This window comes from Giardia intestinalis, chromosome 5 (assembly GCF_000002435.2).
Source record: "Giardia intestinalis strain WB C6 chromosome 5, whole genome shotgun sequence".
Lineage (NCBI taxonomy): Eukaryota > Fornicata > Diplomonadida > Hexamitidae > Giardia > Giardia duodenalis.
The window spans coordinates 1,987,883-2,013,064 of NC_051860.1; the positions used below are offsets into that span (position 1 = coordinate 1,987,883).

The 25,182-nt window shown below is 46.1% G+C and overlaps 11 protein-coding genes across 11 annotated transcripts; 5 read left to right on the top strand and 6 right to left on the bottom strand.

Annotated features, from left to right (window-relative positions):
* Positions 1–34: 34 nt before the first annotated feature.
* On the top strand, positions 35–1,156 carry GL50803_0030448 (uncharacterized protein; the record flags this gene model as incomplete). The annotated part of the gene is made up of 1 exon (XM_038046041.1): positions 35–1,156. One exon carries the CDS (start codon positions 35–37, stop codon positions 1,154–1,156), a length of 1,122 nt encoding a protein of 373 aa, XP_037902241.1.
* On the bottom strand, positions 1,143–8,384 carry GL50803_009283 (uncharacterized protein; the record flags this gene model as incomplete). Its single annotated transcript, XM_001707992.1, has 1 exon — positions 1,143–8,384. One exon carries the CDS (start codon positions 8,382–8,384, stop codon positions 1,143–1,145), a length of 7,242 nt encoding a protein of 2,413 aa, XP_001708044.1.
* A 435-nt stretch (positions 8,385–8,819) lies between these two features.
* On the top strand, positions 8,820–10,316 carry GL50803_0014921 (uncharacterized protein; the record flags this gene model as incomplete). The annotated part of the gene is made up of 1 exon (XM_001707991.1): positions 8,820–10,316. The coding sequence occupies one exon, from the start codon at positions 8,820–8,822 to the stop codon at positions 10,314–10,316; it is 1,497 nt and encodes a 498-aa protein (XP_001708043.1).
* Positions 10,317–10,321: 5 nt separating this feature from the next.
* GL50803_009287 (Replication factor C, sub 2) lies at positions 10,322–11,377 on the bottom strand (the record flags this gene model as incomplete). Its single annotated transcript, XM_001707990.1, has 1 exon — positions 10,322–11,377. The coding sequence occupies one exon, from the start codon at positions 11,375–11,377 to the stop codon at positions 10,322–10,324; it is 1,056 nt and encodes a 351-aa protein (XP_001708042.1).
* A 261-nt stretch (positions 11,378–11,638) lies between these two features.
* GL50803_009289 (Kinase, NEK) lies at positions 11,639–13,522 on the bottom strand (the record flags this gene model as incomplete). The annotated part of the gene is made up of 1 exon (XM_001707989.1): positions 11,639–13,522. The coding sequence occupies one exon, from the start codon at positions 13,520–13,522 to the stop codon at positions 11,639–11,641; it is 1,884 nt and encodes a 627-aa protein (XP_001708041.1).
* Positions 13,523–13,566: 44 nt separating this feature from the next.
* GL50803_0014922 (uncharacterized protein) lies at positions 13,567–15,012 on the top strand (the record flags this gene model as incomplete). The annotated part of the gene is made up of 1 exon (XM_038045800.1): positions 13,567–15,012. One exon carries the CDS (start codon positions 13,567–13,569, stop codon positions 15,010–15,012), a length of 1,446 nt encoding a protein of 481 aa, XP_037902242.1.
* A 3-nt stretch (positions 15,013–15,015) lies between these two features.
* Positions 15,016–18,741, bottom strand: GL50803_0017229 (uncharacterized protein; the record flags this gene model as incomplete). Its single annotated transcript, XM_038045907.1, has 1 exon — positions 15,016–18,741. The coding sequence occupies one exon, from the start codon at positions 18,739–18,741 to the stop codon at positions 15,016–15,018; it is 3,726 nt and encodes a 1,241-aa protein (XP_037902243.1).
* A 104-nt stretch (positions 18,742–18,845) lies between these two features.
* GL50803_009293 (Protein phosphatase 2C-like protein) lies at positions 18,846–21,281 on the top strand (the record flags this gene model as incomplete). The annotated part of the gene is made up of 1 exon (XM_001707988.1): positions 18,846–21,281. The coding sequence occupies one exon, from the start codon at positions 18,846–18,848 to the stop codon at positions 21,279–21,281; it is 2,436 nt and encodes an 811-aa protein (XP_001708040.1).
* Positions 21,282–21,290: 9 nt separating this feature from the next.
* GL50803_009294 (uncharacterized protein) lies at positions 21,291–22,289 on the bottom strand (the record flags this gene model as incomplete). The annotated part of the gene is made up of 1 exon (XM_038046410.1): positions 21,291–22,289. The coding sequence occupies one exon, from the start codon at positions 22,287–22,289 to the stop codon at positions 21,291–21,293; it is 999 nt and encodes a 332-aa protein (XP_037902244.1).
* A 267-nt stretch (positions 22,290–22,556) lies between these two features.
* Positions 22,557–23,282, bottom strand: GL50803_009296 (uncharacterized protein; the record flags this gene model as incomplete). The annotated part of the gene is made up of 1 exon (XM_001707987.1): positions 22,557–23,282. The coding sequence occupies one exon, from the start codon at positions 23,280–23,282 to the stop codon at positions 22,557–22,559; it is 726 nt and encodes a 241-aa protein (XP_001708039.1).
* Positions 23,283–23,338: 56 nt separating this feature from the next.
* GL50803_00114230 (uncharacterized protein) lies at positions 23,339–25,156 on the top strand (the record flags this gene model as incomplete). The annotated part of the gene is made up of 1 exon (XM_001707985.1): positions 23,339–25,156. The coding sequence occupies one exon, from the start codon at positions 23,339–23,341 to the stop codon at positions 25,154–25,156; it is 1,818 nt and encodes a 605-aa protein (XP_001708037.1).
* Positions 25,157–25,182: the final 26 nt, after the last annotated feature.

Here is a 25,182-nt window from a genome sequence, read left to right on the forward strand (position 1 = left end):
GGCAAATTTGGTTGGAACAAAAAACCGCTGCTTAATGTCCAGAAAATCACCCAGCACAGCTCAGAAGAGCACGCTGAAGCATCGTCATCCCCTCAAATTGAAGTCACTTCCTCGATGGCTTTCCATACTGCTTGTTGTAATTTATGTCGTTACAGGGATCTTTCAGCCAATTGTCCTAGACTCAATTAGTCGGATGGGTGGAGCCGAGAAGCAGGCTTTTCTTTTTCCTATCCCTAACTCCATGGGAATGGCCTTACTTATGGCTATTCCTACACGCAAGTCTCACTACTCACGTCGAGCCTCTCTCTATAAGTTTCCCAAAGAGATAATTGTAATGACTCTGATAGATGTCAGTGCAACGACTCTCACGCTCTTCGGCCAGCTGATGATTGGCTCGGGTCTATATATTATTGTCTACTCCTCCCTCACTATTTGGTCAGCTATTGGGTCTTTGTTACTCTTGAAGAGACACTTCACGTGGCCTATGTGGATGGGTGTTGTGGTTGTTACTATTGGACTGATGATATCTGGAGTGGGCGCTTTCACCACGTTCGGCCTGTCAACGCTAATTGGAATGGCTGTCACTTTGGTGGGGACCATTCTGCACTCTGGTGTTTACTGGGTATCCGAATACTTTTGTCTTCATAAGGAGTACCCAATTCACTCCACTTTCTTGGCCGGCTACATGGGAATCTTTGGGGTTGCAATTTTCCTTTCTTATGTCACAGGATACACAATTCCTCGGTGGGAGGCACTATTTGTCCAGCCAATGGAAGCTGGTGGTGGATCATACTGGAAAATATTTAGCACCTACCTCCTATTAATCCTGATTGACTGGGCTCACCTATACGCCCAATTCACAGCTGTCGTGGCTGTAGGCTCCGTGATAGTTGGGATCAACAAGGCAATTAGCTCCATCGGTGTCTTCGTTCTTAGTCACTTTCTATTTTGTGAAGTAGATAGTTCTGAGTGCATAGATCTATTTAAAATCCTATCCTTATGCTTCGTTATATCTGGAGTCATCATATATACTACTGCTTATCATTATTATAAGAAGAAACAGAACCGACTGCAGGGAAGTCAGAAGAGTCCGCAGGAAGATACATCAATTGATCAGTTGCCAAGTAGTGAAACGCCCCCGCTTAGTTTAGAGTAATTCTAACTGGAAGGATAGCGGTTTTTTCAAACGATCCACAGGTCAGTTTAAAGCTTATGTAGCCTTCCATAGTTAAGGACAAGGCACCAGAGAACGCAAGCTTTGGAACAGAAAGGGTCATTTTTGCCATCTTTCCCGCCTGGACAGTTCCACTAGCCGGGGAGATAACGAGATCTAAAAGTTGGGGAGAAGTCGAAATGTGCTTAAACTCGGCCTGGGGCTGTTCTATTGCACACCCACAATATATTTTTGTACTGCCTTGGAGCGGTACAGTGACCACTGGTCCAATAAAGTACATGGAAACAGGGTGTCGCGAAGCAAAGCACCTACATATAACCAGCTTCTTTGCATCTCCAGAAACAATCTCTGTTACGGCCAAGCTTCCATTGGCTTCTGTTACCCCAAACACCCCTATAAGTATTTTGGTCATAATGCTACTTCCTTTAGGCACTACACCTTCAGATGCAATAGCGGTTTGCGATATGTTTTCAGAACACTCGTGATATTTCACGTTGTATTTAAAGTCATACTTGTTTTCATTACTGAGAGTCAGTGCAATTAAATGCGTATAGGTCTCTGAAGTGTCAACAATTAGTATCGGCGGGGACTCAGTGTAAATGACGTCTGACTGAGAGGCAGTGTAGATATCTGGAAGCGGAAAATCTGTTTGTACTAAAGAGCTGGAGCTATCTAAAGTTACAGCCAGGGTAACCTTAACACCATAGCCCTTTAGCTTGAGGATAACATTGTTAAGTCGTTGACTTGTGAGCAGAGAACTTGATGACAATTCTATGGTTTCTTCAGTGTACCCCACTCGCCTTGGAGAATACTCGAAGTGGAGTGTGAGGGGCTTCTGTGCTGTCATAGAGGCTTCTTCAAGGCAGCTTGTTAATATAATATCCGAATCAAAGGCCTCTTCCAGCTGGCGTCTGAATTGAAAATGGTCTCCATAATATTGTTCGCGATCATAGAATGGAAGAGACTCATTCAGCGATATGACTGCACTTCGGTTTGACACACAACCCAAAGGAACATATCCAAAATTGAGCGTTATGAGGGATTGATTGTGAGCTAAAATAGTAGGAAGCTTAAGGGCCTCTTGACGCAGCAAGTTAGCTACGTATTTTGATTCAGCTAGCGCAGGCATCTGTTTTGTTATAGGATCTTCTGGAATACCTTGTGTTACAACCTGCAATGATCCACCGTTAGCCGTTAATAGTGCAGACGAAGTAGTGCCCTCGGTTGAGTTGAGATCCTCCTTGAAGGTGAGAGGCGGAATAAGTATTGCATCATCAGGAGCTACATCAAGTTCGTCGCAAAGCCTATTTGGCACGGGTGCTATCACAATAATAGGACGGGCGATTAGCAAATTCAACGGGCAAACCAAAAAGGGAGACGCAGCATCTTCTGTCATAATTGGTATGTTAATGGTCAAATGCTGGTCGACAAAGATCTGTTTTTTCGATTGTACCATTTCATTGGAATCCAGCTTCTTCTGCTTACCTTCTTCCGTATTCACTAGGTCTGTGGTAGTGGGATCATTTTCAACAGAGACATCAGAATCGCTCAGAATGGAGCTATTGTCAGGGAGAAGAACAGAGGGGTCCAAATGGCGTCTCTGGATATAAAGGAATTGATTTTTCTTTGTCAGATAATTGATAATGTCAGTGGTAGAAGACGTGCCAAGAACTGCCGATGTGTTTGGACTAGGCTCGGCTGTATAAGTTTCAAGGGCATTATGAGAAGGACTAACTGCAGTGGCAGATATAGGTCTGGATGTCTGGCTCAGATCAAGCAAATCCTTGAGCGCTTCATCTGCATGCTGATCATCTAGAAAAGAAAGTAGTCGGACCAAGAGGGAGGCAGATGTATTAATTGTTACTGACATTCTATAAATAGATTGTGCAGCGACTACTCCAGCAGTAGGCTTAATACTTAGAAACCCATTAAAGTTAGTCTCCATGAACTGAAGAAATGCCGGAGATATAGACCATTTTTTGGGCATGTTAACCGTTGAGCGCAGATAAATTTGCTCTACTCGAAGAATATCTGTAACACTCATTCTAAATATATCCATGCTGCTTTGGCAAAGGAGTGAGGGCTGCATAGAAGTAGCACAGATAGTGAAGTTCTTGATGTATCCAAACTCCGACTCAATCGAGCATTTCACTTGAAACTTCTTTGCATTATTGGGCAAGATCCCCAAGTGCATGCGGACTTCTTGGCCAGGATAGAGAAGAATCGTGCCATTATCTGGCCCTGCTAATAAAGAGACATCTGGAACAGGTTTAGTCAAAAGCGCAACATGCTGCGGCAATGCACTGCTATTCCGTACGATGACAGGGACATTCGTCACATGCCACAATGCTATTTCACCCAAATTAACTGATGACCGGTCCTGAAGGTCTAAGGTGTCATTAATCGTTAGATATCCTTCTGTTAATGTACGATTGGCTCGCGTGGCTAATGTCCCCACAGTACGCATTGTACGAACAGTTTTTGTAACCTGTGAAAGAACACTAGACTTGGCACGTATAGAGGCTGACTCCTCACTCGCAGATGGGTGGGTATAAGGAAGCTTGACAAGAAGCTCCGAGCTGGTGAAGCAGGTGCTTAACCGAACAAGAATCGGTTCGGGCTGACCAGATACTCTGATTAGTATATTAAATGAACAACTAATATACCCACCTACAGAACTCAAGTTCCGTAACTCTGCTTTTGCGTTAGCTACTCTTCCTTGCAGCAAGGGCAAATCTTGGTCTCTAATGGTTTGTAGGTTTGATGATAGCTGATCACACTCGAGGGTTAACCTTTGAAATTCTTCTTGACTGGATGTAGAGCTTGTGGTCTTGCTCTTGCTAGGCGTCTTTTTTTCTACTGCCTTTGCCAGCTCTTTAGCCCTTCCAGAACCTAATGTAGACGAGGGTTTAGAATCATCTGCGTCTCGAAGTGCATCTTCCACCGCTTGCTTCTTTTGCAGCAGAGTTGCCAATTTGGTCTCCAGCTCCTGCTGATAGTTCAATAGCGAATCTAGCTCCTGTAATTGCTGCTTCAGTTGCTCATTGAGAGCTCTAACATCATCCCCCAAGACTACAGATGGAAGGGTAGGGGCATATTGGTCGACTCCGGAGATGAAAATATCTGCCCACGATTCTAAGGGGCACTTGGTGGCAGGCGGTCTACGGTTTTCCTTGATTGTGTATTCTAGATCAGTGTAGTCGACCAGTTCTTGGTACTGCTCTACCTGATTAAGAATCCTCATCAATTCAGCCTTACTTTCGCATAGTAAGCTGACCTTTATATGAAGATCCCCCGTTGTCTTGCAGATAATTGTTTCGGAGACGTTGGAGGAGCAAATGGTTTTCATGAGAGTTGGTACAAAGACAGTTATTGGTCTACTATTGTTGTCAACAGACCGCAGCCTTATCTCAGAGCTGTATGTTGAATTGTAAAAACAAGTCAGGTAATCTATACTGCTGCTTAAAGCATACACTCCTGATTGGAGGGTGTATGCATTTACAAGCAAAGTGTTGGTAAATTCGCCACTACTTTGCAAGACAGCATAATCATCGTCGGACTTGTCCAAGCAAGGAAAGATAGGTTTAACGGTTAGGTTAAGTTTTAGTATCATGTCTAAGAGAAAGCGAAGCGGAGAATGCACGACAGGAAGGGCCACAATAGACATCGGGGGAAGAACTATAGACAGTTCTATATTACTGTGCACCGTATACTCAAGCAAATCGTTAGCTACGTTATATGCTTGGGCCCACGCAGTCATGTCTGTCTCTGTCTTCTCCTTCACGCGCCTGTCTAGCTCTGACTTAAAGAACACGGGATCCAGTAGTGTGTTGCTGGCAGTATCCTCTTTAGAGCTCTGCTGGTCGTTCGTGGTGAGAACATCCTTTGTACCTCGAGTACTGGGCGGCCTTCCTCCTCCTTTATTTGTTGATGAATTCGCTGTGCCTCCGTTCCCTTTTTGGAGAGCTACTGGCTGCTCTAGGCTTTTTTCGTAAGCCCTGCGCTCATCCTCTAGTTGTGCAGTAATTGCTTGCAAATTCTCAGAAAGAATATCCTTCAGCTTTTCTTTCTTAAGGCGAGCAAAGTATGGCTCGAAATGAAATGCCTTTCCTTCATAAAATGCCAAGAACGGAGTTCCAATTTGAAGTAGAGGAGCAGTCCTGGCTGACTCGTTGTGTCCCGTCACTGAAATATTGGATAGGGCTTCTACCATCAATTCTGTGCTGAGCTCTTCCGGTTGAGGCCCTAACTCAGTGATTGCCACGTCAATAGCATCATCACGTGTAATGTTCGGTACCACTGTAGTATCGTTATCTGTAGAGTGTGTCTGCTTTTGCTGAATAAGGCCTGCTTTTGGTGATCGTTGTCTAGCAACAAGAGACTTCGCAGCCGGTGGATTTACCTCCGCCGGTGTATTACTGGCAAGGATCTCCTCAACCCTTTTATTCAGTGCAGAAACATATGCTTCCACTTCTCGATGCCGAGTTTCAACTTCGTCTGTTGAGTATAGCTTAGAGGGGATTCGTGGAGATGTCGATCTGGTTGCTTGTTGCATGTATGAGTACACCGTGTCTATAGAAACACTGGTAGATCTAAAGGTTTGGGGAATTGTGCGGTCAAGTAGCATTCCTTTTCTTCTCGACATAGATCCTCGCAAAGTAGATGGGGACGACGACTGGGCGTCGAAAGTGAGGTGCATCTGTTCGCTGAGCTGCTTCTCCATAGAAAAGGGTCTAGATGTAGAATGCGCCTTCACGTTATCATTTGCAATTTGCTGTATTTCAGTTAAGCTACCGGTTAATATGGTTTGTGGTACTGGGATACCAAGCAGACTGCTGTGAAGAGCACATGCATCCAATCTTATCCTTACTAGTGCAGGCAACGCACCACTATTGGACAGATAAAATGCCTCCTGTGAGACTCCGTGTGGAGGCGTTGCCAACGTGATAAGCTCTCTCCCACCATCTTTATTTAATGCTAGAGACGACAAGTTCATAGTTTGTGACAAGGTAGCGCCTAGATCTGAAATAATTGCTCCATTGATATTTGTATGGATGAGCGTGGCCTTTGTTGCCAGGGTTTCTGGAGAAGAATTACGTAAAGAAATGGAAATCTCATATACTTTTCTCACTAATTCAAGATTTTTTAAGATAAGAATTGCTATTTGGCGCGGATAACAGGTAATCGGAACGTGAAGCTCTCCAGTTTGGTATTTTATGGTGAGGGAAGTGTCTATAACAGTTAAGCACGCTTTTTCATTTAGTGGAGGCGTAAATATGATCGTTACTGATGTCTTTGCTCCAGAGGCCATAAATCCACTGGGTGTATATGTAAACTTTAGCAAATGAAGAACTTGTGGTTCTGGCTCAAGAACTTTAAATGCAGCAAGCCCTGCTGATACGTTAGTCACTTGGATTACAAACGACTTAGACTGCCCAGGGGCGTAGTCAAAAAAGATAACCGCCGAGGGATGGCAGAGAAATGCTGAAGAGCTACTAAGGTGTGATGACATCACTGTCTGCGTTTGAATAGCACAAGGCATGTCCAATGTTTTCAGCTTCCTAAGATGGGACGACGCTAACTTCTTGGCACCTAGTCGTTCGGACGCCTGACTAGATACGATAGGTTTAGCGACCGGCAACTTCTGAGTATTTGTTTTGTCTCTTTTCGTGGTTGAGAAGCTTTCCGGTGGTGGGGGCGGGGCATGGTCGTAGGCCAGGGCTACCTCGTTATCATCGTCACTGCTCGGCCATGCATCAAAGTCTATCTCCCTGACCTCCTTCTTTGCATCTGCTCCTTTCCCACGAGCTGGCACTTGGGTAGGTGAAGGTCGTCGCTGCTCTTTGGAGGAAGTACGTGTAGCCTCTTGTAAATCAGCAGCAACTTGGGTCGTTGTATTTGCCGGTGTTGTGTTTTTTGGAAGCATATCGTAAAAGGGGTCCTTACAAAGGTAAGACATAGGATCTGCACGACTGGGGGAAGACTTGTTCTTTGATGCTGCCAGAATGGCTGATGTGCTGATAAGCCTTTGCTCTTCCGCTTTGTATGCTTCATGGTGTGAGATATCAGGCTCTAGACCACCAGACCTTGTGCGCAGCCCAAGTCCCACTGAAGGAGGAACAATATTTTTTGCGACAACAGACACAGGGTCCCTAAGATGCTTAGAACGAGTAGACTGATAGAGGACCTCACACGGATCATCAAGTCCCGTTACCCGCGTGATTGTTTCTGCACTTCTGTTCACAGAAGAAATACTCTTTGCTTTTATAGTTTTCTGGCGTTTAGTGGCCTCACAATCCTTATAGTACTGTAGCTCGCGGCGAGCCATTTCTGTAGCAAACTCTTCAGCGGCCTTTTTAGAAAGAAGTAACTGCTTTTTCCGTGCTTTAATATAGGTTGCTAATAATCTCTTTTGGTCTTCTTCTCGGAACTTTTTATAAACATTGTCAGTGGTCACAATTCCATGCTCGATATTTGCAGCAATTTGCTCGTGGAATGCAGTGATTTCCTTGAGTCTCTGAGCCGTTCGTTTGTCTTCCTCATCAAGACGTCGCTGGACTCGTATGGAGTGTTCAGAATTGATTTTCTTTATTGTTTCCATTAGGTGAGCAAATGCGTTTTCTCTCTTTTGTTCTGCTTCAAGTATGGCTTTGTCATACAGCTGTTGAATCTCCCTCGCCTTGCTAAGACGAGCACCATATTTGTCTAAGAATTCTCTATGTGCCTGTTTGGCTGCAGCTGTGCTATCCCTTGTCATAGGCCCATAGCTCTGTCCCTGGGAGGAGATGATATTGGATTTAGCAATGCTTCTGAGTGAAAGGCCTCCTGGCACCACTGCATCATGCTCAGGCATACTAGTTAAATCCTTCCTGTCTTTATGAGAGTGCGATCCCGTTGTAACAAGATCTCCCATTGCCCTCTTTGACTCCTTTAGCCGAGCCTCGTGAGCCGCCAGCTCCCGTTCTTCTCGGTCTACTTCTGTCATCAGCCTCTCCAAAAGATTATGCATATGTTCTATCTTATAGATTAGTGAGGAAAATTCTGAGTATAGATCGGAAAAGCGTTCATCAAAACTGTCACTGGGTCCAGATTGCAGGCCCAGTTCTACATTATGAAATTCTGTCGACACACGCTCATACTCCTTCCATAATGCCTCGTAGCGTGAGTACTCTTGGGACAGCCGTGAATTTATAACAGCCAATCGTGCCATTGCACAACTTTTTAATTACTTCTCTTTGTATCTCAAATTTTAGGAGGACCAGCTACTCTAGCTATGATAAGTATTTCGATGAAGTTAGGACATGTGTTTTCTATGCCATCTTTTCTAAGGGATACTCTCACAAACCCGTAAGCTAATTGCAACCTACCTTTGTTTGTCCATACAAAGATAATAGATTGGCAATTCATTAAACTTTCCTTGCTAAAAAGAGCAAGAACAAAGTTGGATTGACAGATTATATGACTGTTACGTGTGGATTAGTGAGAAACTAGGCGCTAGAATCTGAAACGCATCCAGTGAAAAGATCAGCAGAAAGCGTTAGCAAGCTATCAGGATGGTCAAATTGTCTTGCTGCAATGCATCTCTCTGTGGAGTTTCAGATGAGTACAATTGCGCCAAATTTGAGAATTTGAAATAAATTTTTGAATGAAAGCTCTGATCACTGATAAGGCGTACAATTGGGCAGCGCACGCTAAGTATGATGAGAAGGCAGTGTTTCAGGACCTGACTAACGATCTCAAGCGCTATCAGGCCGCGAAGCATCCAGAGGACCTTCCGCTAACGAATACTGAAAAGCAGGTTTTCCAGTCCGATGATGCGCCCAAAGCTTCTCAGAGCACTCTCCCAGCAACACCCGGGGGGACATTGTATCCTGGCGGAGTCAAAGGGGCGCAAACTATGGGTTCTGTTAGCGGGGTGACGTCCCATTCAGCTCTCCATGACGACAAGATGACTGAAACAGTTGGTGGACTTCCATCGCTAAACAGGTCACACAGTGATACACGACCTGTGAACCATTCTGCATGCCCTACGCTCTGGGGATATAGCCGTCAACAGGCCATCTCCAAGACAACAGCCCCGTCGATGGCCAATGCCAAGGCGAATTCTCGGAGGTTGAAGAGTCAAATAATAAATGACGCACCAGTTGGCGCTCCTCCTACATGTGTAGATTGCAACACCTTTCTAGCTGGTACTCTCGATCAGAAGTCAGGCTCCCGCGGTGGAAAGGCTACTAGAGGCTCTAGCGAGCCATCTAGCTTTGCTCTAAAGCGTGGCTACATCTATGTACCTCCCCAAATGCAGGGATCAACGGCTCCCAAGCCGATCTATGCTAAAGCAATGCTTTCGCAGACAAGCTATATTCCAGCTGCAGACTCATCGGCCGAGACCCTGTGGAGGAAGCAGTGGAATGTGTCGTGCCACCAACATGATTACACACTCAACCGGAAGGCAACAGATGGAGTCGGGCCACTTGTCCCCACATATTGGTCTGAAGCTGACTCCGGAGCAAGATTTACTGTCACATATGGCAACAAAATCGGAGAAATGCCAGAAGGAGCAGAATTTGGTCCTGTAGATAGCAAGCTTAGGTACGTTCCACGTGACGTCCCCAACGCGCCTAAATCTTCCTTCTTGACTGCTCCCGTTGGCCAGATGTTCTCTAAGACGGATAGCCTTCGCTGGGGTTTAACAGGGGGCAAGCCCTACCTTCGAAACATCACAGAAGAAAACGTACAGGACACGATGACACTTGAGAGAGAGCTCAAATATGACGACAGAACTACGCACAGGAAGAGCTACATCCCCATGTCTGACATGGCCAAAGATGCAGCGGCGAATGACCACGCAGAGTGTGTACGTTTATGGCGTGAGCAATACACCAAGCCATGCCCGGTACCGAAGGGTGCGCCACTTCCGATGGAAACCACCCAGCAAGTAGCCAATAGAATAACAAGCATGAATAACGAACTTACAAGCCAGCGAGAAGAGGCCTCTCTGCGTAAAAGGCTGCAAGAGGAAACTGGAATCCTTTATAAGCCACCGTACGCTGGTGAGTGGGCACAAGGACTTCCAGAGAGGCGAATGCATCAGCTAGATACCCTGATTCAGGCTGTGAAGCTGGACCCAGATCAAAATGAATAGAGTTATCATGCCAACTTCTGGTTGAGACGACAGTAGCTGTTGTAAATAGCAAGCACAAACCGCTCGAGGATACTAGAATCCGACACTCTCCGTGCTACATACAGTCCTGCTCGTTGGTAAGCATCTCCAACAGCATGGCGGAGAGATTCGGGCACCTGTGCTTCAAAGCAAAGGCTTCTCCAAAGTTCACGAATAACATCCAAGGCAGGATAACCGATGCGAACAACAGATTTGTGTAAATACTCTATTAGAGATTCGACAGGTAAAGACACATCCGTCATCTTCTCAATGAGCGAGGCAATAAGCTCATCCGGGATCTTCCCAGCCAAAAGGTGAACATGCTTTGGAGAAAGCTCTTCCTCCATATTCTGACAAAACTGAACTGTTGCCTGCAGCAAGGTTATGGCAGCGCGCATATCGCCTTGGGAAAGGGTGGCCACTTCTCCAAGAGCCTCGGAAGCAGATGAGGACAGCTTTTCGTTTGCATTTCTAAGTTGGTGCATCTCAGCATAGCAGATAGATTCAAGCCTATCGATAATTAAAGGTCGGGGCAGCGAGGAGAATGCAAAGCGTGCACAGCGTGAAACAATAGGGGCTATAATCTGACTAGGATAGTTGCAGATGATACAGAATCTCGTGGTTTCCGAGAAGTCTTCTATGATGCGCCTCAACGCCGCCTGGGACTCTCGTGTAAGGGCGTCTGCTTCGTCAAGGATAATTACCTGGAAATCAGGACAGGGGTAAACGGCCTTTACGTCATCCGGCGCTACAGCAATCACGGTTCGTGCGATGCTCTTGATTCTCTCTCGCACGATCTTAATGCCTCTGTCGGTACTAGCGTTAAACTCACTGACCCGTGCTCGCCAGAAACGCGGGCCAAAGAATTCATGCATCATCGCGTGGATAAGCGTCGTCTTTCCCGTCCCAGCGGGTCCATACAGTAGCATATGAGGCATGTTTCCCGACTCAATACACCTCTTGGCTGCACGGACTGCGTGATCTTGGTGCATTATGCGGTCAAGCAACAGCGGTCGGTGCTTTTCAGTCCACGGCGCAGACATGGAAAGTTTTTAATTGAAGGATGTCTCTGCGTATGAAACCGGAGACCCTCCGGTGACCAAGAGCAGCTTCTATCAACGATGCTTGGCCAGCCTATGCACATGCATACGCCGGTAGAGACCAAACTGGGCTTCTGCTTGCTTTTCCCAGAACGAGACGCCGAGCCTCCACCCAGCCTGTCCCTATCATCGTTTTTTGACGAAAAGAGAATTTTTTGTTCACTTATAAGAAGGAGCTTTTATAAGTACTGAAGCATGGGCTAGTTAGTCCTTGGTTGCTGCTACTTTATGTCCGAAAATGTTCGGCTTTTTTCTCCGACCCTTCACAGATCCTCGGAGAGCTATAGCGTCATACATCGTCAGAAAATCTTGAACATCTATATCCTTACTTGCTCGTGCATAGTCTAAAGCCGATTGTTTCTTGTTGTCCCGTATGGAATATTCATAAGGGGCAAGCCACTTGACAAGCTGTAGGTGGCCATTGATGGTAGCAAAGATCAGAGCCGTCTTTCCTTCACTGTCTTGCATTCCATATTCCTCTTCAATAAGCTCTTGGAGAACTCCTTCGCTATTCATAGCCGCTGCAATCATAAGGGCGGTAAGTCCATTTCCCGTTTGCTTCTTCATCTCTCTTAGCTTAAGGAGTCTTGCCACACGATGGTGATCCCCAGTAGCTGCTTTCATAAGCGCTGTCCAGCCCGCGTTGGTGGCTAACCCTGCTTCGTATTCAACAAGGAGCTCAACAATAGACGTATGGCCCTGTGTTGCGGCGATGATCAAGGCGGTATCTCCAACATCGGTTGTCTTACCAGCCTCTGCTTCCAAGAGAAAGCGTACTATCTGCAGGTGATTATTCTCAGCCGCCATCATCAGGGCCGTCTTACAATCTTGATTTTGCAGGCCTACTTGGGAGTCCATGTACTGCAACACACTAGCTAAGTTACCACTTGCTGCAGCGAGCATGAGAGGTGTATTACCATACTTATCTCTTGAGATGGATATCTGGACATCTTGAATAACTGGTAGAGATCTGACAGGGTTTAGAAGCTCTTCTTTAGTTCGCATTGCAGATGCTATACTCTTAGTTGGTGCTGCTCCGATACCGACTGAATCGTTTTGACCCTGAGTAGACAACAGATCGCTTGAAGGCATAATTTCGACGCTTTCTACAGCATGGATGGCTGCATGCCGGTCTCGGGCAAGTATTGATTTTCCTGTGACATCGACATTGGTACCAAAGACATCCTGCACACTTGGCGCCACTGGAGCTGGCGTTTTAAGGAGGTCTACCTTTCCACTATTATATTGTTCTCCAGTTTCTTGAATCTTCGGGTAACGGAGTAGTTCGTTTGCCGCTGGTCTCTTGGAAAAATCTACGGTGAGCATCATATCGATGAAAAGACACAGCTCTTGGGAGTAGTTGTCTAGGTGCAAAGGGCGAGGGAGCTCATCTATCTGTTTTAGAACAACGTCTGTTCCCTTTCCAACAAACATCCTCTGCTTGGTGCACAGCTCATACAGTGCACATCCCAGCGCCCATATGTCTATTTTCTCGTTGTACTCCTGGCCCTTGAGAAGTTCTGGAGCCATATAGCATGTTGTTCCCACATTTGTAGTCGCCATTATTCCATCTCCTATTGTTCTGCATATACCAAAGTCAGCGAACTTGACAGTGACCTCGCCCGCCCGAAGAATATTCTCTGGTTTAATGTCTCTGTGTACGACTCGCCCCATATTCGGGCAGTTCTCCTTGAACGGGCTATGACAGTATTCAAGAGCATTGAGGAGCTGATAGGCAAAGATCCATATAGTGGACTCTGGAATATCCTTTCTCGCCCGTCTATAGTGCTTTATGAGATCCGAAAGGTCTCCTTTGTCGCAAAATTCCATCAACATGTAATACACTTCGTTGACGGGATCTTTGTAAACGTTTGTAAAATGAACAATGTTAGGGTGTTTCAGAGAAATTAGGAGCTTGAGCTCGTTATCTTGAATCTCTTTGTACTTGTCGGAGAGACAGCCATAGTCGATTTCCTTACAAGCAAAGATCTCATTTGTCTTGAGGCTCCTGACCTTATAAACCTTACCAAAGCCTCCCTGGCCTATAAGACCTAGGCTTTCGTAGTCCTCCATGCAGGCAGATTCCATGGAAACACTAAGAGGTCCGATTATACTTTTTTGCTTTTACCCTTATGTCCTCCATGGAAGCAGAACACAAAGGATATCAGCGACGCTTCGCTACAACATTTTGGGGTATAACTGATCTCCAAGCAATGAAGGATATGGGATATTGTGTTTGTGGAGAGCGAGAGGGAGCCACCAGGTTGATGCTCGGAGGCATTGAGGATGCACCCAGTCCGGAGACCTTGGCAGGCGTTGCAGCATACCTATCACGAGAAGCCCTTGTCGCCCTCAAGGGGAGTCACTGTTCGAAGCAGGGAACAGTGTGTAAGGTGAGATTCACTGGCACATGTACGCAGGTGTTTTGTTGTTGTAGAGCAATTGCAGATGCACTGATATCTATTCAGAGGAAGCTTTTCTACAATAACGCACGCCTAACTCTTAACCAACAGCGCGATGCAACGAAGCAGGGCACGGAGGAGCTTTCTTTGGCAGCTTTGCATGGAAGCAAGCTTCTGCTCTCCTCCGCCATTGGCTCAGAACGTCTCTTTCCCGCCATCCATCAACTGCAATGCGTGACAGACAATCTGCAATTTACATTGGACTCCCTCAGATCAGTCGCAATATCCATCGAGGCCACATCTCACGATCAGGAACTCAGTATTTATGGAATCTCGAAAGCAGACACGTTAGTCTCTACAGATATTCAGTTATTAGCCTTTAATTTGTATCGTAATACAACGGATAGCGCCATACAGGCATACACAAATGCACTCATTGAGGCAGCAAAGTTACTGGAGACGGTGTTCCAATATGCCAAGCTTGTGATCAGCCCCTACCGCCTTATTTGGAATGGTGTGGCTATAGTGGCCACGCAAGATTTGTGGAGCAACACGTGCAAAAAGCTCACAGACCTACTGAACCACACTCTAAACGGAAGCTTTACTGGTAGCATTGTAAAGTACGACAGACAACACATATTCAACGCCCATGGGAGCCTGAACAATGTGCTGGGAAACATCTACGCTGCCAGGACACTCCCACTCTATGAGGTAGAACTAGGTTTGGATGAGGAGCTTGAGGAGCATCAGGTAGGCGTGTCTTCTATAGAGTGCTTAGCAATCTTAAACGCTGTTGCAGATCAAGATCAACGTGACACAGAGAGCATGGAAGAGCTTGTTGCAGATCTATGGGAGTACTGTGAGTCTATAACTATCAAAGGGGCCATAATTAGCATAGCATTTTCTGGAGAATCTCCAGCACTCACGGGATTCCTAAATGAGGAATCTGGGGCCTGGGTGTCCTTTTCCGGACTTGAGCTAGAGGTGAGTCCATGTCCGTGGAAAGGCGTTTTAATTGTTCAGTTAAAGCCAGAATATCTGCAGATACTACAAGAGGGGCTGAATCGCGCCTCATACAAGGGCCGGACTCTATATGCAATCAGGATAATGTGTCCTTCTGAACTGGTCGAGCATCCACAATCAACACAGACAGACGACGAGGGGTCAACAATCTGAATCTCAAAGTTTAACACGTCTTCTAGTCTCTCTGTTTGCTTGGAGCTTTAAAATACGCTTTCTTACAGTCTGCGGTTTGCGGTGCAATATCGTTGCCAACTCAGTTATCTGTGCGCTACCTAGCCCGCCTTTTTTCTTTGAGTACTGAATGATCACATTGTCCTCTTCCTTAGAGAAATGCCCGGTCTTGAAAGACAGCAGTTTCCACTGCTCAATTAATTGGGCGACAGTAAAGCTACACCCCAGATCTATCATCAAAGCACCCATCACATCCTCTAGAGCGATTCCCCTCTTCATTTCTTTCTCAGTACGATCCACTATTAATCGATTGATATCAGGAGTAAACCCATTGTCACAAAGAAGATCACATTGGTTGTAGTCTTTATCTGACTGTACTTCTTCAGTTGAATTGTGCAGTGCGCCACTTCCAAAACTAAGATTGTCGTTCTCGCTCTCATGGACGCTTAATACGGGTACTTGAGGTACAGAGGGATTAACTCTGACAGAAGACGATCGATGACATTGCTGAGCTTCTGCATAGTCCAGGCTGGCAGCAGAGATGTCTCCTATTATCTCCTCAAGAGCAGCATCTGTAATAAGATCCTTGTTAATGACAAGGGCATTCAGATCTTTTCTGTATGTAGCTCCAGCATGCCGGGCTCTAAGATCGTACGTAGAGCCAGTAGCGTGTTGATTAATCAAAATGTTGTCCAACTTCTCTGCTTCATACTTAAAGAATAGGCTCCTGTGGGCTGGAATCTTGGATCGTTTGAACAGGTTAGTAATGCTCTCTTCGGTAAGATAAGCTGGCTCACAAACAATATTCAAGATCTGGCCGGCCAGCTCTTTGAGTTTCTGATGAGATGGTATGCTGGAAGGCTTGTCCAGAAATGTCACTAGCACCAGGATAGACTCCAAATTGCCAAATACTGCAGATGTGTGACCGCTATCTTTCATGCCAGCCCGCGTAAATAACTCGAGCATTCTGAAAATGAGCGAATAGACTTCTTCCTGGCCCTCGCCAAACAAAGACTTTTCAAGCATGCTGTCGGTGAAGATCAACAGCCCATTGATAAATGCAGAGCTGGAAATTTGTCGCGCCATAAACATTCCAAGAGTGCATACTTCTGTTTCAGTGCTATCTACGTCTCCTATAGCATTTAGATCAAACTGTGCCACTGGTTCACCGCCATCTGTATCGTCGGTGGACCCATCAAGGGTGAGAACCCTTCCAGTGACGCTCTTAGTAGCAAATCCAGCTGCTACTGAGAACGTCTGCTCAGCGGTTAGAGAGAGTGCTTCTAGCATACTATGAAAACGATCTTCTGTAGCCAGGAGTTGAGCATAAGAACAGAGACAGCGCAGCTCGGCACCTTTTTGGGGCACCCATGTCTCTAGCATGTGGGACAGCGTGTGCAAACAGCTAATACTCATACGCAATGGCCGGCTGACACTCTGCAGCACAGGCATGATCTTATATAGTTGATCATTTTCACTCCGCAACCGTTTGGCTAGGGCATCGGTAGCCAACTTTTGGGCTTGGAAAGGAAGGGTGCTCATCACTGTCGCATTATTCTTTTCTGCAGACAGAAGAGCTAGTCGCTTGCCAAGGGAGGATACCGGTGCAGTTCCAAGATGGTATACAAGTTCAGTAATCCAATAGAAGCACGACAGCCCCGTGTCCCGCACATACCAGTTGGTATGGTCATTGAACCCCGACAGTGCAGTGGAATGCCGCTGCAATCCGCCAAATACTGAGTTTAGTACACGAATGGACGAGTCCACATACTTAAATACTTTGTCATCTCGCAAGAGGTGCATCTTCTCAGTGTCTGAAAGGTTCAGGGTGCTAAATATTATGTAGGCAGCAGATTGGGCAGCGAGGACAAACACGCAACAGAACATTGCATTGTTGAACTGATGATCTGTCTCTACACTATGCTGCTTGGTGTACAGTAGTTGTCTAGAGAAGCCTTGCTGCATCCCTAAACCTACTTGGCAGATGGAAGAAATATGGTCCATACAGTATGTAACGAATGTAAGCAAGTGGCCATCTCTGCATATGGCCATGAGAATCTCTCCATGGAAGGGTGTGAATACAGAGGGTTGTGATAGATAAGGCCATGTCACTGGTATCTTATGCACCGGAATAGTTTTTGCAGACGTAAGTGCAGTTGAGCGTCCTCTTCTAGCTGAACCTTTTTCAGCATCGTCTGATGACGTGATGCTATCTATATCGCTGATGATGCTATTATCATCAGACAAGCCTGGAATCACATCTCCCGAACTTGCTACAGCCTTTAGTCGTGTAAACGTGTTCCCCAAGGGTCTTCTGGGAGTATTTTTCCTGCATAATAGATAGTAATCCCCAAGTGCCATGTCTGTTGCGCCTATGTGTGACAATTGACCGGGTACTATGATGGATGGAGATGATGGAAGGGCAGATACGGACGCATAACGGCTCATTCTTATGTGCGTATCAGTAGAAGGTGCCATTATCGGAGGTTGCAAGGATACTGATCCATCTACTGAGGGTCTATTATTAAAAGGGGTTCTCTCTTGATTTAAAGAGGGCCCCGGAAGGGTGCCAACTATGTTTAGCTTGACCCTGGGAACTTTCACTGCAGCAGGGGGTTCTATACGTCTGAATGCCAACGGTTGGGTCGTGTCTTTACTGATACTATATAGAGATTGAGTGTGAAGCAAAACGGTAAGAAGTCTGAGAAGAGGAGCAGCAAGCCCGGCCATAACGTCTGTGGAAACCAAATTAGTAAGAATGACTAGCAGCTGTGGCAGATTTCCAGCGATGCAGAGAGTAAGCAAGGTTTTAAACATGTCATCCTCATGGCCTCTGAAGTTATTGAACAATGATCTGGACGAGTCCCCCTTATGTGATGCTCCTTTCTGCAAGGAAGCACCTACCAATGGCTGCACACGGATTGCCAAAAGATTCTCCAAGAAGAAGAGCAAGGAAATGACGTCGTCAAGCAAGGCTGCTCTTTCCTTTAATAAGCTGTACCGGTCTTCAGTGTACTTCTTATGCTGCAAGCTAGCTAAGTCTGTTAATCCAAGGTGCTCAGATTGGGGGGACGGGCTCTCAAATAAGGATGGAGAAGCAGAGTCCGAGGCAATAGCGTCTCCTAGGTCTGTGCGCCCAAGCTGCTGAGTTCCTTGGTCTATAATGATAGATATGTCAGATAGTTCAGTGGACCGGATCGCAGCATCTGCGACAGATTGTTCTAATTGGGCATCCTCCTGTGGTTCACTGTTGTCCATGGCAATCTGAGGATTTAGGTCACTTTGCAAAACAGGCCGACTACGCAATTCCTCGAATTGCTGGTCTAAAAGAATGAGGCTATCATTGTTCTCTTTGAGCTGTTGGACCATGTCCAAAAGGAACAGTAAAATCCCGTCTATTATGTTTTCCGCTACACACGAGGCTCTCAGCACTACGAGACTATTGTGGACTTGTGGTGGCATCGGGCCTATGATTACAGCTGAATCGAATCCCATTCGCAAGATATTAATAATCAACGCCTTAACTGTTCGGTCGCCCATTCTATCTGTCAAGTATCTGGCCATATATGCACAGAAGTCTAAGCTTATCAGAGCAGTGGCTGGATGCTCATAGTTTGTGAGAAGCTTGCTCACTTTATGAAGGTAGCGTGCACATCGATCGGCGTCTGTGGCTGTCTTTGCTTTATGAAAGTAATTAGATATCTTTTCCATAAGTAGCTTATCAAAGCTTTAAAGGTGCAATCGTACGTGTGAGGCAGCTTGGCTCACTGTCCAATTTTTGACTTATCGATACTTGCCAACGATTTTTTCAAAAAATGGGTGCTGGTTGCAGCATGGGGCACAAATCCATTTACGAGCAGAACTTCTCCAGGTTTATGGACAGCTTCCGCACAAAGTATAAGGCCGAGGGCGGCCCCCTGACCAGAGAATTAACGCGAGGGGATGAGTTCTCCCGCCAAAACATCTTGCTATTCCAGCAAGCTCACAATGAATCCGATCACGAGAGCTATGGGGGCATCCCTGGGGTTACCACTAAAGCTTCCTCTCCCATATTCCAGACCCCAAAGACGCAAGCAGATTATAGAGAAATGATGTCACACTATGCCCGCCACCGGAGTAACAAAGCCCTTTTGGATCTAATAGTTATCACGCCTGTTTCACAGGAGTTTCTTATTTCCCTACTGGGTGCCCTTGAAACAACAGATGTGGCCGTCAGTCTTAACATTACACAGCAGAAGTTTGATATCATGGTAGTGAATGCTTTCTTGGCCATGTTATCAACTAATAAGTTTCTGGAGTGTCTTACCTTGAATAATTGCGGACTGACTGTCTCTTCATCTAAGGTTGTTGCGTCTGCGTTCAGGGCTATGGCAGTCAACCGTCTAGCTGCTTTATCTACTCGTAGCACTAAGTCTGCCCGCCGCCCTCTGGACGTCAGCCTACCCGAAATGCCCTTGATGACAACGTTGATGCCCTATACCGTCCATCCGTCGCTGAAATACCTTGACTTGTCATATAACCAGTTAAACGACGACGGAGTGATCCTGTTCATAGAGGCATTGCAGCACTGTAAGGAGATAGAGTACTTATCCCTTGCGGCCACCGGGTGCCGAGACGGTGGGGTGACTGCACTGTGCGAGTACCTGCCCTATTTAAAACACCTAGCATATATAGACCTTTCTAAAAATCCTGGAATAACATCGAGTTCTGTTAATACGTTTGTGCACGCATTTAAAACGAACCAAACCGTGCGACAATTGAATCTCCACATGTGTAATGTGGGAGAGAACGGCCAATACCTAGTTAGTTATTATCTTAGTCGCAACCAGATCATGCGAGAAGCTCTTGATGACTTGATAGACAATGCACTAGCCCGTATAGACAACGTGCTGGATGGAGACAATACAAGAAGTAATATCACAAGTGCTGGGCATCCTCCTAGCAGTTTGCCAGATGAGCTTGTTATATACCAAGAAAAACCACAGATCTTTCAGGGCGCTAACCAGATTGCTCAGGAAAACATCCTTAGAAGGTTGCAAAACACCAAGGCGTCTATGCAGGATGTAATTCTTACAGAGATTTGCCGTATCCTAGCTAACCCTCCTCCAAAGACATCTACTAGCTCACTAAAATCATGCAGCGAGCTTGGGCTGGGTGATCCTGAGCGGCCTCTTGATGCTGTGCTACACGGATTCTCTATTTCTCAGTCAGAGACGATTGGAAGGCGTACCGAGATGGAGGATGTAACTATGATTATCAAGGACTTTGCATCGTACAGGAGGGGAAGGTCTTCATACAGAGGTGCGAAGTGCCATGAGTCAGGACACAAAGAAATATTACTGGGTATCTTCGATGGTCACGGAGGTACTGAGTGTTCCTCTATGGTGGGAGACCTCTTCCCAGTGGCCTTTGCAGATGCCCTCAATTCCGTCCTCTATGCTGCTCAGCTCAACCACGCCTATGATCTCCCAGACAGCGTCTGGGAGCCGCTCTTCGTCGGGGTCTTTCTCCGTCTAGATGATACTCTTCGCTTAAAGAACATACAGTCAGGATCAACCGCAGCTATATGCTTTATCCTTGACAATCTTGTTGTGTCAGCCAATTGTGGGGATTCGCGCACGGTCCTCACCCGTGACGAGGCCATGATTAAGTCGTTTGGTTGTGACTCTATGCTATATAAAGTAGAGGGGCCAACAAGAAGCTCGCGAATCAACGAAATATCCAGCGGATCTCTTCTTCAATTAGAGCAGTCCCAGACAGCGCAGCTTTCTGGCCATGCTATTATCAACTCTGCTCGGTACTTTATGAATCCCGAAGAGACAAGTGAGGAAGCTCTTGTGTCTGCCAAGCGACGAGGAAAACGAGTTGAAGGCCTTTCACTACGCCTTAGTAAAGACCATAAACCCGATGACCCCACAGAGACACGTCGAATAGAAGCATCGGGGGGATACGTCCACGGAGGTCGTGTGATGGGGACATTGTCTGTTTGCCGATCCTTTGGAGATTTTGTGTACAAACCCTCCATTTCCGTTGTCCCCTTTGTCAGTGTTTATCACTTTCGTACCTATGATGCATGGATAGTGATAGCATGCGATGGTTGCTGGGACTCAATCAGTGATATTGACGCAGCAATGCTTCTGTCTACCTGTCTATCATCACAAGCAGGGGCGCTTAAGCTACGTGACGAAGCATATCGGCTAAACAGTCAGGATAATATTTCTGTCATTACAGTTAGGCTGTATCTTGAATAGGTAGTTGGTCTAAATACTAATTTCCTCTTTGGCATTGCCCTCACTTTGCATTGCCATTCTTGATTTAGCTTCGCGTATCTCTTTGTATGCACTTGCTAATATATCTTGCTCACTAACTTTCAAGCCGTCGGCGTCCATTTCTAAGACCCCGAGGGCAAGATTTTTTCTTTCACAAACAGATTGCTTTGTAATATTTTTAAATTCTATTCCTGTTTGATCTGCAGCATCTATAAGCAAGAACAGCAGGAGAATGACATATTCTGGCACAGTATACTTATCTGGCACAACGCGGTCTTCAACGTATTTCATATGGTCATGAAGTTTCAGTAGCGCCCTTCTTTGCTCCCCGCTGAGTTGGAGCTGATCTCCAAGGAGAGGAATAAACTCGCATGTACTTTGCAGGGCGTTGGGCTGCACCTTTTCTTTGATATCCTTCAACTGCCGGTCCAATGGAGAGACCTTGCCTCCGATTCGTCCACAGCCTTGGATCTCCTTTTGGAGACGCTGTCGGGCAGTGGTAGAAGACATTCCTAAGTACATCGATCGACCAGTCTTCTCATTGCGTTTACGCTCCTCTTGTTCAGCCAGTTCCACAGCCAAAAGGAGACAACTAGCCGCGATGACAACAATACTCCTGCTTTTCAGAAGCGTCTCTTTGTTCATCTTGTACTCGTTGAATATAGTGAGCGCCATGTTGGCATACTCTGCGTTGATTTTGCAGCGAGCACTCAAGCGTCTTATTTCGGTACTTGCAGCCTGAATGGTAGTGTACGCAGATGTCCTTTTGTCACCTGTGATGAAGATTTGCCGTTGAAAATCTGTGTGCTGTCGACCTGCAACGTTTCTGGCCTCTGCAGATTCCGAATCTCGAAAATTGCGGAACCCGAGACCTTCGTCCACGATTGCATTGGCCCATGCTCCACAGCGTGAGCACACATATCTACCGATATCTTCGATTCTCACAAGCATGTTTGGGTCTGCATTGCACACAGGGCAGGGATTATTCATTAGAATAAATTTCTTTTGATGAGAGACGTGACGATCATAACGGCGGAATTGACCCCTACGTTCTTTAAGAAAGTGCTAATGCTCAACCCAGACCTGGAGCGGCTGACAATTGGGCCCATCTCTAGCCTTTCCGAGAACCCGGACTTGGCATACCTTCCTCCTCGTCTACAAGAACTCAAACTTATTAATGTTCCCCCGCAGTTTACTGATGAAATCGTCAATCATATGAAACGAATGCACCCCCATATTAAGCTTATGCTTCTTTGACTAAAGTTTTTCTGCTGAAGGAGAGGCCATTAATAGAGCATAAACATAAGCAAAGCTGGTCTTGAAGATAGCCGATCGCACTCCTGCTCTGATATAGTCTGGCGTGTACTTATTGTCGAGCTTGGCCCTTACAAACTCTCCAGCTGCTGCAGATGCGAACGCCCACGTCGCAACATCCATAGTAGAGGGGTTAGACCCAGAATTGATCATAGCTGCCCGTTTTCTGCCTACATCGTAAACCAGGTCAGATGCTGTGCTCACCAATACATCGCTCATAAAGCGTTTCCAGTACTCAGGGGTGGTCATCGATGGTTTGTCCAGCCTTTCTAATTCTAACTTGGGCCGGGATCTGACAGCTTTGTCGACTATAGACGGGGTCCTTGACGGTTGCATACTTGGCTTTCCTGTGTGCAAAGGGTCGCCTAAGCTTCCGGTGAATGCCAAGTCTACGCATTGATCCAAGAGGTCTGACAGAACAAGTTTAGTCGCGGCTCTGAGAGGATACTGCATGATACCAGGGACAGTTGTACAGTCTGGCTCACTGAAGATGTTGCTGCAGATGCCTCGATTTATCGCTACTGACTTCACGCTTTTATATAAGTACGTCTTTTTAGGTTGCAATTCGCCTGGAGCAATCCCAGCAATGGTCAAGCGGGTACCTGAGATAGAGTCACGCAGTAGCGAGCTCGTTATACCAGCAGTAACGGCGGCGATAGAAGAACGCATAACCTTTTTTCGCTTGTGGACAGTTTTTTAAAAAAAGAAGCCCTCTCTCTCCACAAATGGAGTCTAACAAGAATCTTCATAGCCAGACCATCGATGCATTGCTGGCTGTTTTGGTGTTATGGACACTCCTTTCTAATGTCTATAAAAATTTAGTCCTGCCGTTTTTGGACAACTCCTCTATCACTAGCGCTTCCACAATGACTGAAAAGTTGGGAGTGTATCCCCTCTTTTTCATGTCCAACTGGCTTGATGACTTGTTTATTACTCTCTTCGGAGCAAGATTTTATTTAAAGCTCAAGCACCGTTGCAAATCCACTACTGCCCCTGTCATACTTCTTCTTGTACTCTTCCTAGACAGCTACCTTGTTTTCATCCCTTATTCGGTAATATTTCTTTCGTATGACATGCCTCAAGGAAGGGACATCGGGCTATTCGTTATAGCATGGCTCTACTTTGGCAACTTTATTCCTTTTGTTGGCTCTTACACTTATAACTTTGCATGGCTTCCAGCGTTGCTTTTTCAATGTCAGATTATAATGACCCTTATCTACTATGTTTCTGCCGCTCGCGAAATCTCCTTGGTAAGCGTCCTTTTTGTCGCCATGGGTGTCTCTCTGTTTATTTATGTGACTCTAAGCGCAATTTGCTATTTCTCTCTCACCCTAACAATTGAGTTCTTCATGCCGGTGGTATTTCATAATCCTCTTGCTGTATTTCACAACTTTTCTCTTGGCTTTCTGATATCCTACATGACGGATGATAAACGGCATAGCTACCTTAAGATAAATTGTCACGGAAAGCCGAGTACCCATGGGCCAGGGAGGATGGATTGCTTTAACACTTCTATTCCGTTACCAAAGGAGTCTAAGAATATAGATGAGAACGACGCAGTACAGAAGCCCTCTGATGCTGTGCCAGTTTGTTCACCGTGTAACCCTGCGGCACAACCAGAACATCCAGTTGACCCTGCGGATTCACAAACCTTGGCTCTTCGTTTGTCCCCTGAACGCCAGCCCGGTGCAGCCGACCCTCCATCTCCCGGTAGAGATGAGCGTGTTGAGCAATCTACTAAGCAAAGAGTCAAGTTTTGTTGCCCACGCAAGCCACGTCATGTGGAATCTATGCTTTCTCAAATTAGTCCACGACCTGGGAATAACGAAAGTTGCGGAAGTGCTCGATTTGTCCAGTCTACAATGGATGCTGCATTTTGGCACCCAAGAGCCGCTAGATACCGTCAGCGGTGCAAGTTCCTCTGCGAGAAAGTCATCAAAGAAGAAAGTCAGTGGTTATCCACCAAGCTCTACTCTCTCATCTATAATCACCGCCGCTTCGGAGACATGCTGGCGATTATCCTCATCATGACCATTTACGGCACGTTCACGGCAATAGGAACAGAGACGGGGCTTATTTACAACCAAGTACCAAATGAGACTTTAGGAACTTACCAGGATAGCCCCAATGTGGCAAGCTACGTTGTCCTTCTATTGGCACGTATAATGGTCCCTGTTATGTTCTCTACTGCCCTTTACTATATTATGATTTCCTCTACGTACGCCCTAGAGTGGCTCATGCACCGTGTGTTTCTGACGTGGATTGGAAAGAGTGCTCTTCCGATTCTATACATACAACCAGTTATCATAAGCTTAATAAGCAGCAACATAGGCGCAATAAAAATAGGACCCTATTCTATCTCAATTTTTCTTCTCTACCTTTTGGGCGGTGTATTTGTTTGTATACTAATAGGCACGTGCACGAACACACTCATGGAGGAGCTTGTCAGAGCCGTGATGAGCAAGAGCTGGTCGTCCTTTGATCGATATAAAGCTTCTCTCATTGCAAAGAGATACAGAAGACAGCTGAACGGGGAGAGGTAGTTGATGGCCTGCTGAGTACTGAGCCA